The 14812-nt window shown below is 58.9% G+C and overlaps 1 protein-coding gene across 1 annotated transcript in view; it reads left to right on the top strand.

The window, feature by feature from the left end:
- The window catches only part of RABEP1 (rabaptin, RAB GTPase binding effector protein 1), a 92184-nt gene extending 77527 nt beyond the window's left edge, over positions 1-14657 (top strand). Inside the window, exons 11-18 of the mRNA XM_068165383.1 lie at positions 553-669; positions 1779-1877; positions 3729-3869; positions 4318-4507; positions 4844-4899; positions 6033-6131; positions 6984-7100; positions 10518-14657. Of these exons, the coding sequence (XP_068021484.1) occupies positions 553-669; positions 1779-1877; positions 3729-3869; positions 4318-4507; positions 4844-4899; positions 6033-6131; positions 6984-7100; positions 10518-10619 (921 nt within the window). The 3' untranslated portion in view covers positions 10620-14657. The remainder of the gene's footprint in view (positions 1-552; positions 670-1778; positions 1878-3728; positions 3870-4317; positions 4508-4843; positions 4900-6032; positions 6132-6983; positions 7101-10517) is intronic.
- Positions 14658-14812: the final 155 nt, after the last annotated feature.

Below are 14812 nucleotides of genomic sequence, written 5' to 3'. Positions count from 1 at the left end.
AATGAGGGATTGGGAATGGATTGGGAATGGATTGGGAATGAGGGATTGCAAATGAGGGATTGAGAATGAGGGGTTGGGAATGAGGGGTTGGGAATTGGAATTGAGGGATTGGGAATGAGGGATTTGGGATTGGAAATGAGGGATTTGGGATTGGGAATGAGGGGTTGGGAGTGAAGGGTTGGAAATGAGGGGTTGGGAATTGGAAATGAGGGATTGGGAATGGTGAATTCAAAATTGGAAATGAAGGGCTGGAAATGAGGGATTGGAAGTTAAGTTTGGAAGCTGGAAGTAAGGGATTGGAAATTGGAAAGGAAGGGCTGGGAGCTGGCCTGGTGTTGTTCCATGGTGCTGCTGCAGTGCAGTTGGATAGCCCTTGTTTCCTTACAGTCTAGTCTGTGGTGCAAGGTGTTGCAGGACACCAGCAAAGGAACTTCTGAGCTCTGCAGAGCTTGCGGGGGCTTTGGTTTGTGGTTTGGCCTTGTGCTGGGGCAGGCTGCCTTCAGTGCTCCCCCAAAGAATGGAAAATGAAATCCTTCTGTTGTACCAACCCAGGTGAAAAAGCTGCAGGTGATGCTGAGGCAGGCCAATGACCAGCTGGAGAAGACAATGAAAGAGAAGCAGGAGCTGGAGGATTACATGAAACAAAGTGCTGAAGACTCCTCCAATCAGGTACAGACCTCCCGTGAGCAGGTACAGACCTCCTGTGAGCAAGGACATGTGCAGGAGTATGGAGCAAGAGCTCACCTGCTGTCAGCCAGAATGGGGATGTCCAGGGTCGGCTGTGCTCACCTGGGCCTGCTCACAGCTTCTGGGCAGGTTTGGCATGTCCCTAATCATCCATCAGCTGGTTTGCACCCCAAAGATGCCTCTCTAGTCTGGAAATCCATTCCAGAGTGCTCACTGGATTTGAGCACACGTGGCTTTGGGGGTGAGCTGGGAGTGGGCTCACCCAGGCAGGCAGCAGCAGCCCCTGCTCCTGGTCACTGCCCTTGGCAGAGGCAGTCATGGGCTCGGGGTGCAGACCTGCAGTTAGGGAGCAGCTGAGCAGGCACAGCAGCAGCTGGTTCAATGTCTGCCCCAGACTCCTAGACAAGCACAGCCCACTGAGAAGATTCCTGCAGTCTGAGCTGGGTCCAGAGCTCTGGGGCCTGTTAAAGGCTGCAGTATCAGCTGAGTGTGCAGGACAGTGAATTTGCTGCTTGAGCTGGAGAGCTTTGTCCCTTCCATCCCACCTGTCTGAGTGAGGAGGCAGCCTCAGGTGACAGGAGCATGTTTGTACCTTCATTCCTTGGGCTGTAGCAGGGTGCTGTTAATGAAGCAAGGCTTCATCTTAGTGTCAAGCTTGTGTTGTTGGAGAGTCACTTCACTGGATAGGTTTTGGAGATCTCTGCTCTCAGTGAAAACCCCAAAAGGTAGCTGAAAGCTTAGGTACTGGCTCTGCAGTTTCCCTGCAGGGCCTGGCCTGGCTGACAGTGACCTTTGGTTAGAACTGGGAGGTTATTTGTTGGTTAGAGTTTGGTACATAGACCAGGCTGCTGAATGCAAACAGATTTGATGAACAGAGTATCTCCATGGCACAGAAACACAGCAGCCCTCTCCTCATGCTGCCTCCAGCTGCACTGCTGCCCTCCTGGGTGAGGAGTTAGCAGAAGCTGCAGTGGATTCAGCAGGTCAAAGTGTGGCTTTGGTAAGAGGCCAGAGAACTTCAGTGGTGATGTGTTCTGCAGAAGCCACCTCATGCTTTCTGTCTCTCTCTGTATGGCTTTGCTGTGCTGAAGATCTCTCTGCTGATGGCTAAGTGTCAGAAGTCGGAGAACCTCCTGGGTGAGCTGCAGCAGGCCTTCTCACAGGCCAAGAGGAGTGTCCAGGAGCAGATGGTAAGAGAGCTTCAGCCCACAGGTCATCTGAGCAGCCCTCTCTGTCTGAGCCTGGCAGCTCAGTGTCTGCTGCCCAGCTAGAGAGCTGTGCACCTTCCTCTCCAGTGCCAGCAGCAGAGTGAGCTCTGGCAGCAGGTGTGGAGCTGGGCCAGCTGCTGGGGTCCTGCTTCCTCTGTGTGTGGAGTGATCAATGGAGGGGTCCCTGGGCAACAATTTCCCCCCTGAGTCATTGTGTACATCCCCTGCCCATCCAGTATCTGATTTCACCTGGCATCTGAAGACAGAAGAGATGTTACCAAGGTCAGCTTTTAGGCTTCACCACGGGTGCCACTCATCACCAGTGAGTGTGTGCTGAAGGGTTAGAGCTGAATTCTCACTGCTCTTACAGCTCAGGCTCAAAATGCCAGCCCTGAACCCTTCCCATGTGCATGGGAGCTTATTTTCTGAGGGCATAGGAAGGGGACCTGGGTTTCTAGGGCAAAACAAAGTCTGACTTCCATTCCCTTCCATATCAGAATGGAGTTTATTGTCCTTTCCTCCCCTGCACAGCAGTGCAGGCACTAAGAGCATCCAAGCACTAAGGCCTGGATAAACAGGGCTGTGGGAGGCACCAGGAGACTGCTTCAGGAATGTTGTGTTTGGTGTTCTGCAGCAGAGCCTGGTGGGGATGCAGGAGCCTGGGAAATGTCTTATCTGCTGCTTCTCATGCTGCCCACCTGTGCAGGGCAGCTTCTGGCAGAGCTGAGGTCCCTCTTTCCCTGTCCCACAGCAATCAGCCCTCTCAGAAAAGTTCACTGGAGTTTGTTCTTTCTCTGTTGCAAGCAAGTCTGACTCTTCTTACTGCTTTATCTTCACAAGGGATTAGCTGTCTTGAGGTTTTCCTGCAGAGGCAGAGGGATGCAGGCACCCCTGGAAGCTTCTGCCCTAGGGAGGCCACAGCTGGAGTGCTGGGTCCAGGTCTGGGCTCCCCAGTTCAGGAGAGACAGAGAACTGCTGGAGAGAGTCCAGGGGAGGCTGCAGAGCTGCTGAGGGGCCTGGAGCAGCTCTGGGAGGAGCTGAGTTGTTAGGTGATTCTCAGTGCCAGTTCCCAAGACTGGCCTGGTTTGAGCCACCAGCTGCCCAGGGCCAAAGCACAGAAAGTGTTTTACCCCAAAGGAGCAAACAAAAACACTGGCAGAGAATTGGAAGTGAAATAGAAAACACTGCTTACAAAAGTGACCAAAAGTACTAAAGACATAAAGGCCTCAGCCTCAGCAGGCCCTGAGTAGGCTGAGCTGCTCCCCCCAGCCAGGCCCCAGTGCCCCCCAGGAGCCCTCAGCAGGCCCAGGGGCATAGCAAGCAATGAGCTTGTGGTGAGGGCCACAGGAAAGCTGCACTGCCCCCCAAAGCAGAGGGCAGCAGCAGAGAGGAGGCAGTAAGAGCCAGCTGCTTGGCTGTGCACTCTCCTTCTGGGGGGGTGCAGGATTATGGGATGGAATAGCACAAATTATGACATCCTGTGCCTGCCCCTGGGGGTCTTTTTCTCTCTGTGGCAGGACACTTTGCTCATGCCCCTCCTGTGCCCTCTCCATGAGCATCCAGCTAAGGGATAGATGTGGAACCAGAGCGGGAGGCTGAAGGGTGCTGTGCTGATCACTTGATTCCTGTCTGCTTCTACAGTTAGCACTGATCCTGCCTTCACTTCTGGAGCTTAGGCCAGGCAAGAGCTGCCCATGTAGATCCACACAGTCCTGGTTTGTCCTGGCAAAGAGTATCAGTTCAGGAGGCTTTTCAAAGCAGTGATAGAAACTGGGCATGAAGAGAGCTGAGCATGGCCCTGAGTGAGGATTTCTGCTTCTCTTTGCATTGGAGGCTGTCCTGACCCAGTCAAGGGAGCAGGTCTCAGAAGAGTTGGTGAGGCTGCAGAAAGACAATGAAAGTCTCCAGGGAAAGCACAGCCTGCACGTGTCCTTGCAGCAAGCTGAGGATTTCATTCTGCCAGAAGCAGTGGAGGTAAAGCATCCTGAAGTCCTTGCCACCAATCAGAGAAGGGAGCAGCTCTGGCTGGAGGAATCACTATGAAACAGCAGAGTCCCAGCATGGAGGGGGGGAGGTTGGAAGGGACCCCTGCAGGTCATCCACTCCACCCCCCTGCTCCAGCAGGGCACCCACAGCACAGTGCCCAGCAGCACAATGCCCAGGGGGGGTTGGAAGCTCTCCACACAAGGACACTCCACAACCTCTCTGGGCAGCCTGCTCCAGGCCTCCAGCACCCTCACACCAAACAACTTTGCCCTCCTCTTCACATCCAACCTCCTGGGCTCCACTCTCTGCCCCTTGCTGCCCCTTGTGCTGCCCCTGGGCACCACTCAGCAGAGCCTGGCCCCAGCCTCTTGCCCCCCCCAGCTCCTTGAGCTCTTGCTGAGCGTTGCTCAGCTGCCTGTGCTGGCCTTTGGTGCAGGAGCTCCGTGAGCTGATTCTGAAGTACCGGGAGGACATCATCAGCGTGCGGACAGCAGCAGATCACCTGGAGGAGAAGCTGAAGGCTGAGATTTTGTTCTTGAAAGAGCAGATTCAAGCTGAGCAGTATTTGAAAGAAAATATAGAAGAGACTCTGCAGCTGGAGATAGAGAATTGCAAAGAGGAACTAGGTGAGTGGGGGCAGCCCAGGCTCAAAAGAGGGCTGGTAGAGAGCAGTGAGAGCAGTGAGGAGCTGCTTCTGTGGTGAGTTCTGTGTGTTTGAAGTCCCTGAGTGGTCACTGCTGCCCATTTTTGATGGCAGAAACACCAAAGCTGTGCAGCTGAAAGCAGAAGCCCAGTTATTGATGCACACCTCAGCTGTGCAGCTGAAAGCACAAGCCCAGTCCTCTCTTGGCCTTTGTGCAGCACCTGCTTAATGAGCCTTGAAGCCTTACCAGGAGACCCTGGGGGATGCCCAGCTTCTTGTGGCTCTCCTGCACTCCAGCTCTAATGTTCTTGTTTTTCAGCTTCCATTTCCAGTTTGAAAGCTGAGCTGGAAAGAATCAAAGTGGAAAAGGAGCAGGTAAGGAGCCCTTGCACCAGGGCACTTTGGATTCATTTGGGGTTTGCAACCAGAAGATCCTCTGTTCTGTCAGTGCCACTGTGTTGATTTCTTTGATCTCAACTCTTCAGGTCAGAGAAAATGAACTTCTTCTTCCCCCCATCTGCCTCTGAGGTGTCAGTCTCACTGCAGATGTGATTTTGTATGGTGTTCATTGTGCCCTGCACTGGGAGGGAAGGAGAGTTCCCAGCCTGTAGCACTGCCTGGGGTTGCTGTGGCCAATGTGCAGCACCTGGCACTTGGATGTGTTCAATCTCCTGCCCTTGGCCTCTGCCCATCTGTCCAGCCTGGCAAGGTCCCTCTGCAGAGCCCTTCTGCCCTCTAACAGATCAACTCCTGCCCCCAGCTTGGTGTCCTCTGCACATTTACTGCTGATGGACTCAGTCCCCTCCTCCAGATCATCAATGAAGATGTTAAAGAGCACAGGGCCCAGCACTGCTCCCTGGGGCACAGCACTGGTGCCTGGCTGCCAGCTGGCTGTGGCACCATTCACCACCACTCTCTGGGCTCAGCCTCCAGCCAGTTCCTAACCCAGCTCAGAGAGCTGCTGTCCCAGCCAGGGGCTGACAGCTTGGCCAGGAGTTTGCTGTGGGGGATGGTGGCAAAGGCCTTGCTGCAGTCCAGGCAGACCACATCCACAGCCTGCCCCACAGCCACCAGGCAGTCACCTGGGCATGGAAGGAGCTCAGGTTGGTCAGGCAGGACCTCAGTGGTATCCCCTGAGAGACTCAATGCTTCTGTCACCATCCCCAAGGAAACACAGGAGGTCATGTCTGGGACTTTGAAGGCCCAGTGGCAGGCTGGGAGCCATTTGTAGTTCTGTTCCTTAAGAGGTGTCTTGTCTGTCTACTAAACCTAAGTATTGGGTTAACTAATTCCTAATTAATACTGGGTTAGCCAATAATAACCTTGGTGTCAAGTGTGGCCACTTCTCAAGCTTCCAAGGGAGAGCAGTGGGTGGAAAGGTGTGAGGTGCTTTCTGTGTCCCTAGGGGAGGCTGGTTGGGTGCTGGGACAGGCTCCCAGGCTGCACTTCCTCCTCTGAAATGCCAGGGGCAGCTTTGCTTAATAGCTGTTTCTGTGGTTATAATGCAGCTGGAAAGTTCTTCCCAGGAAAACCTGCAGCAGCTGGAGAGTCTGCAGGAGACCAAAACCACTCTGGAGGAGCAGCTGAAGAAGGAGACAGCAGCCAAGGTAGCTGTGATGGCTGGGGGTGAAGTGTGTGTCCTGTGTGATGAGCACAGCGGTCAGAGAGTGCCAAAGGAAGCTTTGGAGTGCTGATAGGATGCTGGCAGTGGCATGGTGACCATGGATGCAGTTCAAGTCATCATCATCAGATGGGTTGGGTTGGAAGGGACCTCAAAGCTCATCCAGTTCCAACACACTGCCATGGGCTGCCCAGGGAGGTGGTGGAGTCCCCATCCCTGAAGGTGTTCAAGAGGGGATTGGATGTGGCACTTGGTGCCATGGTCTAGTCATGAGGTCTGTGGTGACAGCTTGGACTTGGTGATCTTTGAGGTCTCTTCCAACCTTGGTGATACTGTGAGACTGCAGGTCTCATCCAGCCTGGCCTTGAGCACCTCCAGGCAGGAGGCAGCCACAGCCTCCCTGGGCAGCCTGTGCCAGAGGCTCCCCAGCCTCACTGCAAAGAATCTCTTCCTCATCTCCAGTCTCAATCTCCTGTCCTTCAGCTTCAATCCATTCCCTCTCATCCTGGTACTCCCAGCCCTTGTCACAGGCCCTCCCCAGCTCTCCTGGAGCCCCTTCAGGTACTGGGATGCTGCTCTAAGGTCTCCTGCAGCCTTCTCTTCTCCAGACTGAGCAGCCCCAGCTCCCTCAGCCTGTGCCCACAGGGGAGGTGCTGCTGATCATCTTTGTGACCCTGGGATTGAGGTGCAGGAGGAGGGTTTGGTTTAGTTGCTTGCCAGAGACTCTGCCAGTCCCCACATTGCTCTGTTCTGCTCTCCTGCCTGACTCAGTTTATGCCATCTTCTCCCTTTTGTTTCTCCAGTCTGAGCCTGGCTTAAGGAATGTTTTTCTCCCCAGGCCAACCTGGAGCAGCTGGTGTTTGAGGAGAAGAACAAAGCTCAGCGGCTGCAGACGGAGCTGGACGTCAGCGAGCAAGTGCAGAGGGATTTTGTGAAGCTTTCTCAGACCCTTCAGGTAAGGGCAGGGACAGCAGCTGGGAGCTGCTGCTGTGGCTGCCTCCTTTCTCCAGGGCTGTGCCAGACCAGGAGGAGCTGCTGTAACAGCTCTTCCTGTGGCATTTACCTTCTGTTTGGACGGTCAGCAGTGTGCTGACCTGCTCAGGGCTCCCTGCTGTAGTGAAGCCTGGTGGGGACTTTACTCTGGGGGCTTGCTTCTAGCAGCAGAGATACCAAGTTCAGTGCTTCAGGGACCTGGAAAGAGCCAGCTCTGATGGCCCTGTGGTCCCTGCTGCTTCACTCTCCATCTCCTGAGGGTTCTCTTCTGGCACACCACTGGGCTGCAGGTACTTGAGGGCTTGGGCAGTTTGGTCTGAATACACTGAGTGCTTCTTCATGTTCTGTGTACACACTCTGGAGGGCTTCATCTGTGCTGCCCTCACTGGCACTGCCTTTGGATCTGCTCCCATAAGTGGAACCTGTGGTAGGTGAGGAGATACCCAGAGGTGGCTGCAGGGAGGAGCCTTGGCAGGGCTGTTCACTGAGGCCAGTTCCTGTTCAGCAGGAGAGCACAGAGGGGCCTGCAGGTTCTGTTTGCTCCTCAGGAGGCCAGACTGCTCTCACCTGCAGTGTCCCTCACCTCCCATTTGACTGCAAATGGCACTCACAGAGGAAAGGCTGAGTCCCAGCCCTTTGCCCAGGGAGCTCAGGGGAGTGCAGCAGAGGTCAGAGCAGAGCCAGGTCTTGGAAAACTACAGCAGGAAGGCAGGAGGTTGTTCAGCAGACAGAGCTGAGCTGGCTGACAGCAGGGATCCATCCTCTTCTGTTCTGGCTGTTGTTGGCAGGACAAAGGACACTACTGACCTGCCCTGGCAAGTGAAGCTCTTCTTGCTTGTCTTTTGAGGTGCTGCTTGCACTGCTGCAGGCAGTTCACACAGCAGTCACAGGGGCACCACTCCAGAGATCCCAGCCTGGGCTGGGGGGGAAGAGACCTTCCAAGCTCACCCAGCCCAGCCCCCTGCAGCCCCCAGGGACAGCCCCAACCCCAGCAGGCTGCTCACAGCCCCACACAACCTGCCCTGCACTGCTGCCAGCCATGGGGCAGCTCTCTGGGCAGCCTGGGCCAGGCTCTCCCCAGCCTCAGCACCAAACCTTTCTCCTTCTCTCCACTCTCAAGCTCCCTCTCTCAGCTCAAACCATCCCCCCTTGGCCTGGCACCACAGGCCCTGAGCAAAACTCTGTCCCCAGCTCTCTGATCTCCCCTTGAGGCACTGCAAGGCCACCAGAAGCTCTCCCTGGAGCCTTCTCCTCTGCAGGCTGCCCAAGGCCAACTCTCTCAGCCTGGCTCCCAGCAGAGGGCTTCCAGCCCTGCCAGCACTGCTGTGGCCTCCTCTGGCCCTGCTCCCCCAGCTCCCTGTCTGTGCTGAGGGCTCCAGAGCTGCCCCAGCACTGCAGGGAGGTCTCAGCAGAGCACAGCAGAGGGGCAGAATCCCCTCCCTGCCCCTGCTGCCCAAGATGTCTGCTGCAAGGGGCTGTTCAGGCCTTCAGCAGAGGGTTCAGCAGGTCTGTCCCAGCTCTGTGCTTTGTGCTCTCTCTCCCCTCAGCAGTGAGTGCCCAGCAGTGGCTCAGCAGTTAGGGCTTCCAGCTTCAGCAGTGATCTGTGCTGTCTGCCCCCTGCACAGTGCAGGGTCTGCTTTACTCACATGAGGCATTGCCATCACAGGAAGCTGTTGGTCTCTTGGAGGTCACTCCAGGCTTGTTTCCTTCCCTGCCCTTAGCAGGGGGTGCTGGGGGAGTGCACCTTGCTCCAGGTGTGCTGGCACCAAGTTAGGTATCAGGAGTGGAGAGGAAGGGCTAAAACTCCTACAAGGAGCAGGAGTGAGCTTAGCAATGTGTCCTCCAAGAGCATTTTAGCTTTGTTCTTGAGAGGCCTGAGGGTAGCTCTGTGCTTCCTTTACACTGCTGCTGTGCCCCCTCCAGCTCCTGCCCTCTGTGGGGTCTGTGACTGGCTGGGGGCAAACCAAAGTGATTCACAGATTGCACTGGCTTGGAAGGGACCCCTGAAGGGCATCTTGTCCAACCTCCTGCAGTCAGCAGGGACACCTCCAGCAGGCTGCCCAGACAGTCTGACCTTCAATGTCTGCAGGGATGGAGCCTCCACCACCTCCCTGGGCAGCCTGCTCCGGTGTTCCACCACCACCCTCCCTGTGCAGAGCTTCCTCCTGATGTCCAACCTACCTCTGCCCTGCTCAGGCCCTCTGAACAGTCCCTCCCCAGCCTTCCTGGAGCCCCTTCAGATACTGAAATGCAGCTCTGAGGTCTCCCTGGAGCCTTCTCTTCTCAGGCTGAGCTCCAGCCCAGCTGCCTCAGCTGCTCCTCACCTGTCCTCTTGATCTTTCACCCCCTTGGCCTCAGTGCTCTGCTGCCCAGCTGTCTCAGCTGCCTCCACAGGGGATGTTCTCCAGCCCTCTAATCATCTGGCTGGTTCCATGGGGGCTTGCTGGAGCCCCCCAGGGGGTGGCTCTTCAGTGCCAGCCACAGTTGCCTCTGTGCCATGCTCCCAGCCCTGGCCCTGGCCGAGCTGGTGCTCCTGCAGGCCTCAGCAGTGCTGATTCCCCTCCCCTGTGCTGGCAGAGGTGAGGGGTGGCCAAGCTGTGCCCCTGGGCCGAGCTGTGCCCATGGGGAGGCTGAGCTGTGCCCCTGGGCTGAGCTGTGCCCCTTGGGCTGAGCTGTGCCCCTGGGGAGGCTGAGCTGTGCCCCTGGGCTGAGCTGTGCCCCTGAGCTGAGCTGTGCCCATGGGGAGGCTGAGCTGTGCCCATGGAGAGGTTGAGCTGTGCCCCTGGGCTGAGCTGTGCCCATGGGGAGGCTGAGCTGTGCCCCTGGGCTGAACTGTGCCCATGGGGAGGCTGAGCTGTGCCCCTGGGCCGAGCTGTGCCCATGGGGAGGCTGAGCCCTGCCCGTGCAGCAGGCAGGGTCCCCACGGCTGTGTTGCTGCCCCGCAGGTGCAGCTGGAGCTGTGCCCCTGGGCTGAGCTGTGCCCATGGGGGGGCTGAGCTGTGCCCCTGGGCTGAGCTGTGCCCCTGGGGCAGGCAGGGTCCCCACGGCTGTGTTGCTGCCCCGCAGGTGCAGCTGGAGCTGTGCCCATGGGGGGGGCTGAGCTGTGCCCATGGGCTGAGCTGTGCCCAATGGGAGGCTGAGCCCTGCCCCTGGGGCAGGCAGGGTCCCCACGGCTGTGTTGCTGCCCCGCAGGTGCAGCTGGAGCTGTGCCCATGGGGAGGCTGAGCTGTGCCCCTGGGGAGGCTGAGCCGTGCCCCTGGGCCGAGCTGTGCCCCTGGGGAGGCTGAGCCGTGCCCCTGGGCCGAGCTGTGCCCATGGGGAGGCTGAGCCCTGCCCCTGGGGCAGGCAGGGTCCCCACGGCTGTGTTGCTGCCCCGCAGGTGCAGCTGGAGCGCATCCGGCAGGCGGAGTCCCTGGAGCGCATCAGAGCCATCCTCAACGACACAAAGCTGACGGACATTAACCAGCTGCCCGAGACATGACAGCCTGCCCTGCTGCCCCCAGGCCGCCTGGGGCTTTTTAACTCATCTTTAGAGCAACATTAATTATTATTTAACTCTAACAGGAGGGGCAGGAGGCAGGAGGGGGAGCGCTGGCTTAGCCTTTTCTTTCTAGAGGGGGAAGGAGGTTTGGTCCTGGGCGGGAGGAGAGCGCCGGGCCGGCTGCCCCGGGCCGGCTGGCAGGGTGGGGAGCAGGAGGTTGTGATGGCAACACTAACGTGTGGTGTTCCCTCTGCCACCGAGTGGGATCAGTCCTTACACCCTGAAACACTTCCCTCTTGCAGCCGCCTCCCTAACCTAGTCGAGGCTCTGGAACCTTCCCCCCCAGCCTGTTCCCCTCTGGCCTTGCCCCCACCCCCACTACTGTGATCAGAGTAGCTGCTGGAAACCATCTTGTCCCTCCAGGCGCTGAAGAGCAAAGTGGTTGAAGTGTCCCTGTTTGCCCCAGTCAGTCCCAGTGTTCAGCTAGCAGAGAGGAGGAGGAGGAGGAGGAGGAGGAGAGGAAGAGTAGAGTCTGCTGTATGGATATTTTATATTAAAATATGACTTTATTAGCAGGAGCCTGGAGGCTGAGCTTCTGTCCTCACTCAGTGCTGTCCTCCCCTTCTGCCCCGCTGCCTTTGTGCTGCAGAAAGCCAGGTGGGCCTGGGCCAGCTCCTGCACAGCTCAGTGCTGGTCCCAAGCAAATGAAGCTAACTCCTTGAAATCTTTCTGTTGAGCTCTGAGAGTTGGTGAAAAAGCACAAGAAATGCACTGGTCTGGACCCCCCCCCCCCCCAGCACTGGGATTTAGGAGCTGGAGCTGCAGCCCCACAGCTGAGCACTGCCTGCAGCCCCTTCTGGCTCCAGGAGCAGCTGTACAAACCCTGCGTGGTGGCTGGGCCCTGGCAGGGGCTTTGTGCAGGGCTGCTCTGCTCCAAGGGCTGCCACTGGGAGGTGTCCTGGGGAGGTGCAGAAGGAAGCAGTTGCCTCAACCCAGCCACTGCTGGGGCAGCTTCCCAGTCTGCAGGAGCCTCAGAGCAGTGTCAGGAAGCAGGGCTGTGCTCTTCTGCTGGCTGGGGTGCGAGGGCTGCAGAGCATCTCTGCCCCCCTGCTGGCAGCACACTGCCCTGTGTCAGGTGGCAGCAGGGGCCCAGGGCTCTGGGGAGCCAGCAGCTGCTGCCTTGGGGCTTCTTGGCTTGTAAGCCTGTGGTGGTACTGGGACCATTCCTCCTCCTTCCCTCCTTCTGTTGGAGTTCCAGGCAGGCAGCTGGGTGCTTGGTTCCCCCTGTGGGTGCAGGTGGTGATGGCACTGGGGGTGCAGCCTGTTCAGCTGGGCCCTGCTTACCACCCAGCTCCAAGGAAGGAGGTGAAGGAGCAGATGGCTTCTGCCCAGACCTGATCACTTGGACTTCCCTCCACTGCTTGTTTTCTCTCTACCTGCTTGGCCATGGTTATGGAGGGGCTGAGAGCCCAGAAGTGGCAGCAGATGCTCCAAGCTGCAGGTGACTCTAAGTGCTTCAGTCCTGAGGGTGGAACTCTGGCTTTGAGCAGGAAGGCCTTAAAACCAGCCCAGAGGCAGCCTGCAGGCTCAGTCCTGTGGTCAGTGCAAGACCTACAGCAGTTTATTCACCCCAGCAGTTCAGCTCCTCCTGCCACCCCTCCCTGCCTCAGCCAGGAGCAGCCTGGGGGGTGGCACTTGGCTGAAAGTGCAGTTGGCCACTACCAGGGGTGGGGGTTTGGACCTGTCTCCCTGGTGCTGGGCTGAGGGGGCAGCAGCTGCCTCCTGCTGCCTCCCTGCACTCCCAGCTGCCCTGCAGTCACTTCTGCAACGGTTAAGGTCCTGTTCTGTGGGGCAGGCCTGGGAGAAGAGGAGCAGAGGCTGTTGGTAGGGGCTGTGGTCTCTCCCTTCCCCAGCCTCACTGCTTGCTGCTGGCTCAGCTGTGCAGCAGTGCTCAGGCAGCCTGTTGGAGCCCCCCCAGCGCTGCAGCAAGCTGAGCACCTGAGGAGCTGCACCTGAGAGGCATTTTTGGTTGAGGTTCTGGACTGTCCTAGTGCAGGAGGGCAGGGGAGCTCTACTGGCCCTTCAGTGGCCCTCCCTGCTCAGGGCCTGTCTGCTCTGCACAGCCATGGCCAAGGCTGACCACTGGGGAGTGGCTGCAGTAGCACAGGGCCTCTCCTTGGCCTGTCACAAGCCAGTGGCATGGCAGTGCCAGGCTGCAGGTCTGTGATGGGTCCTGGGGGCAGCAGCTGCTGGCAGGAGCTGTCTGTGTGCCCCTCTGCCTGCTTCTGTGTCAGGGCACAGCCTGGCACTGGGGCTGGAGGCACCCTGAGAGCTCACCAGAGATGGCTTCCTTGCTCTGCAGCAGGCCCCGTGGGGCAGTGAGGGAGCTGGGGAGGAAGGGTGCAGCCACCCTCTGCTTGTGTTCCTGGGCACCACCTGGCTCCAGCTGCACCCCCAGCATCCTGACTGCTGCTGAGCACAGGCTGTGCCTGAGCTGCAGCAGGAGTGACCCCTGGCACCTGCTGCTGCCCATCCCTGGCTAACCAAACCCAGCCTCAGAGGCCTTGTGCCCACTGCAGGCAGCTCTCCTGCTGCCCCCCAGGGGCTGTCCCCTGGGGCAAGGAAAGCACAGCTGCAGCAGCAGGACCTGGAGCTTCTGCTGAGCTCAGACTTGAAGGGACCCTTAAAAACCAGACCAGTGCATGCCAGATGTGCAGTGAGGAGCCTGCAAGAGAAGGGCCTGCAAGAGAAGGGCAGCCAAAGCTCGGGGTGGGGCTGCTCAGTGGATTGATGAGGGGGGTTTTGCTCCTCAGCCATCAGAAAGCCAAGGCTGCTCCCTCCAGGGGGAGGTGTTTGGGCTGTGACTGGAGCAGGGTGGGAGGCTCTCCTCCCGTGGTAGGAGCCTTGGCAGGCAGGTCTCGGCTGGCAGGCTGCAGGGGTGAGTGGGTCAGGAAGTTGGCTTCTGTTCCTGGAGAGTGCCAGAGGGACAAGATCAAGTTCTGTACCCATTCCTATCCCTGTAGAGCCCCAGGTGTGCACCCCCAGCCCCCTGCAGCATGCCCAGTAACCCACAGGTACTAACAGCCCTCCCTCCCCTCCCCTCTGCACCAGTGCAGCTCCACTCTGCAAAGCTGAGCTTGGCCACCTGGCTGCTCCGGGGGCGGGGGGGACAGCACCTCCCTCCTGTCCCCAGCAGGCAGCCCTGGCCTGGGAGGGGGGACAGCACCTCCCTCCTGTCCCCAGCAGGCAGCCCTGGCCTGGGAGGGGACACAGCACCTCCCTCCTGTCCCCAGCAGGCAGCCCTGGCCTGGGGGGGGACACAGCACCTCCCTCCTGTCCCCAGCAGGCAGCCCTGGCCTGGGAGGGGACACAGCACCTCCCTCCTGTCCCCAGCAGGCAGCCCTGGCCTGGAGGGGGGCACAGCACCTCCCTCCTGTCCCCAGCAGGCAGCCCTGGCCCTGGGGGGGGACACAGCACCTCCCTCCTGTCCCCAGCAGGCAGCCCTGGCCTGGAGGGGGGCACAGCACCTCCCTCCTGTCCCCAGCAGGCAGCCCTGGCCTGGAGGGGGGCACAGCACCTCCCTCCTGTCCCCAGCAGGCAGCCCTGGCCTGGAGGGGGGCACAGCACCTCCCTCCTGTCCCCAGCAGGCAGCCCTGGCCTGGGGGGGGGGGGGGGCACAGCACCTCCCTCCTGTCCCCAGCAGGCAGCCCTGGCCTGGAGGGGAGACACAGCACCTCCCTCCTGTTCCCAGCTGGCAGCCCTGGCCTGGAGGAGGGGAGGGGAGTGCAGGGCCAGCTCTGGGGCAGGCAGAGCCTTGGGGCAGGCAGAGCCCTGGGGCAGGCAGAGCCCTGGGGCAGGCAGAGCCCTGGGCCGTGGCTGCTGCACTGGGGTGAGCCCAGCCCAGCCCAGCCCTCGTGTCCTGTGCAAGTGTGGCTGTGGGATTCTGCTGTGGGCAGGATTCAAGTGTAACCCTTTGTTAACTGTCTTGAAGGTGTCCTTTGGAGAGTGTTCCAGATTAAACAAACAAAACCTGCTGCAGTCTCTGCTTCAGTGCTTTCTCCTCCTGCCACAGGCCCCACACAGCCCTGCCCTGGGCCCAGGGCAGGAGAAGCCTTCCCCCAGGACCCCCAGGGAGCTGAAGGAAGCCATCCCCACACTGCCCCCCAGTGCCAGGGGGTGAAGAGCTGCTGCTG

The sequence above is a fragment of the Melanerpes formicivorus genome, unplaced genomic scaffold (genome assembly GCF_026170545.1).
Source record: "Melanerpes formicivorus ecotype bairdi unplaced genomic scaffold, bMelFor1.0.p_v2 SCAF_88, whole genome shotgun sequence".
Lineage (NCBI taxonomy): Eukaryota > Metazoa > Chordata > Aves > Piciformes > Picidae > Melanerpes > Melanerpes formicivorus.
This window is presented reverse-complemented; position numbering and strand designations above follow the sequence as displayed.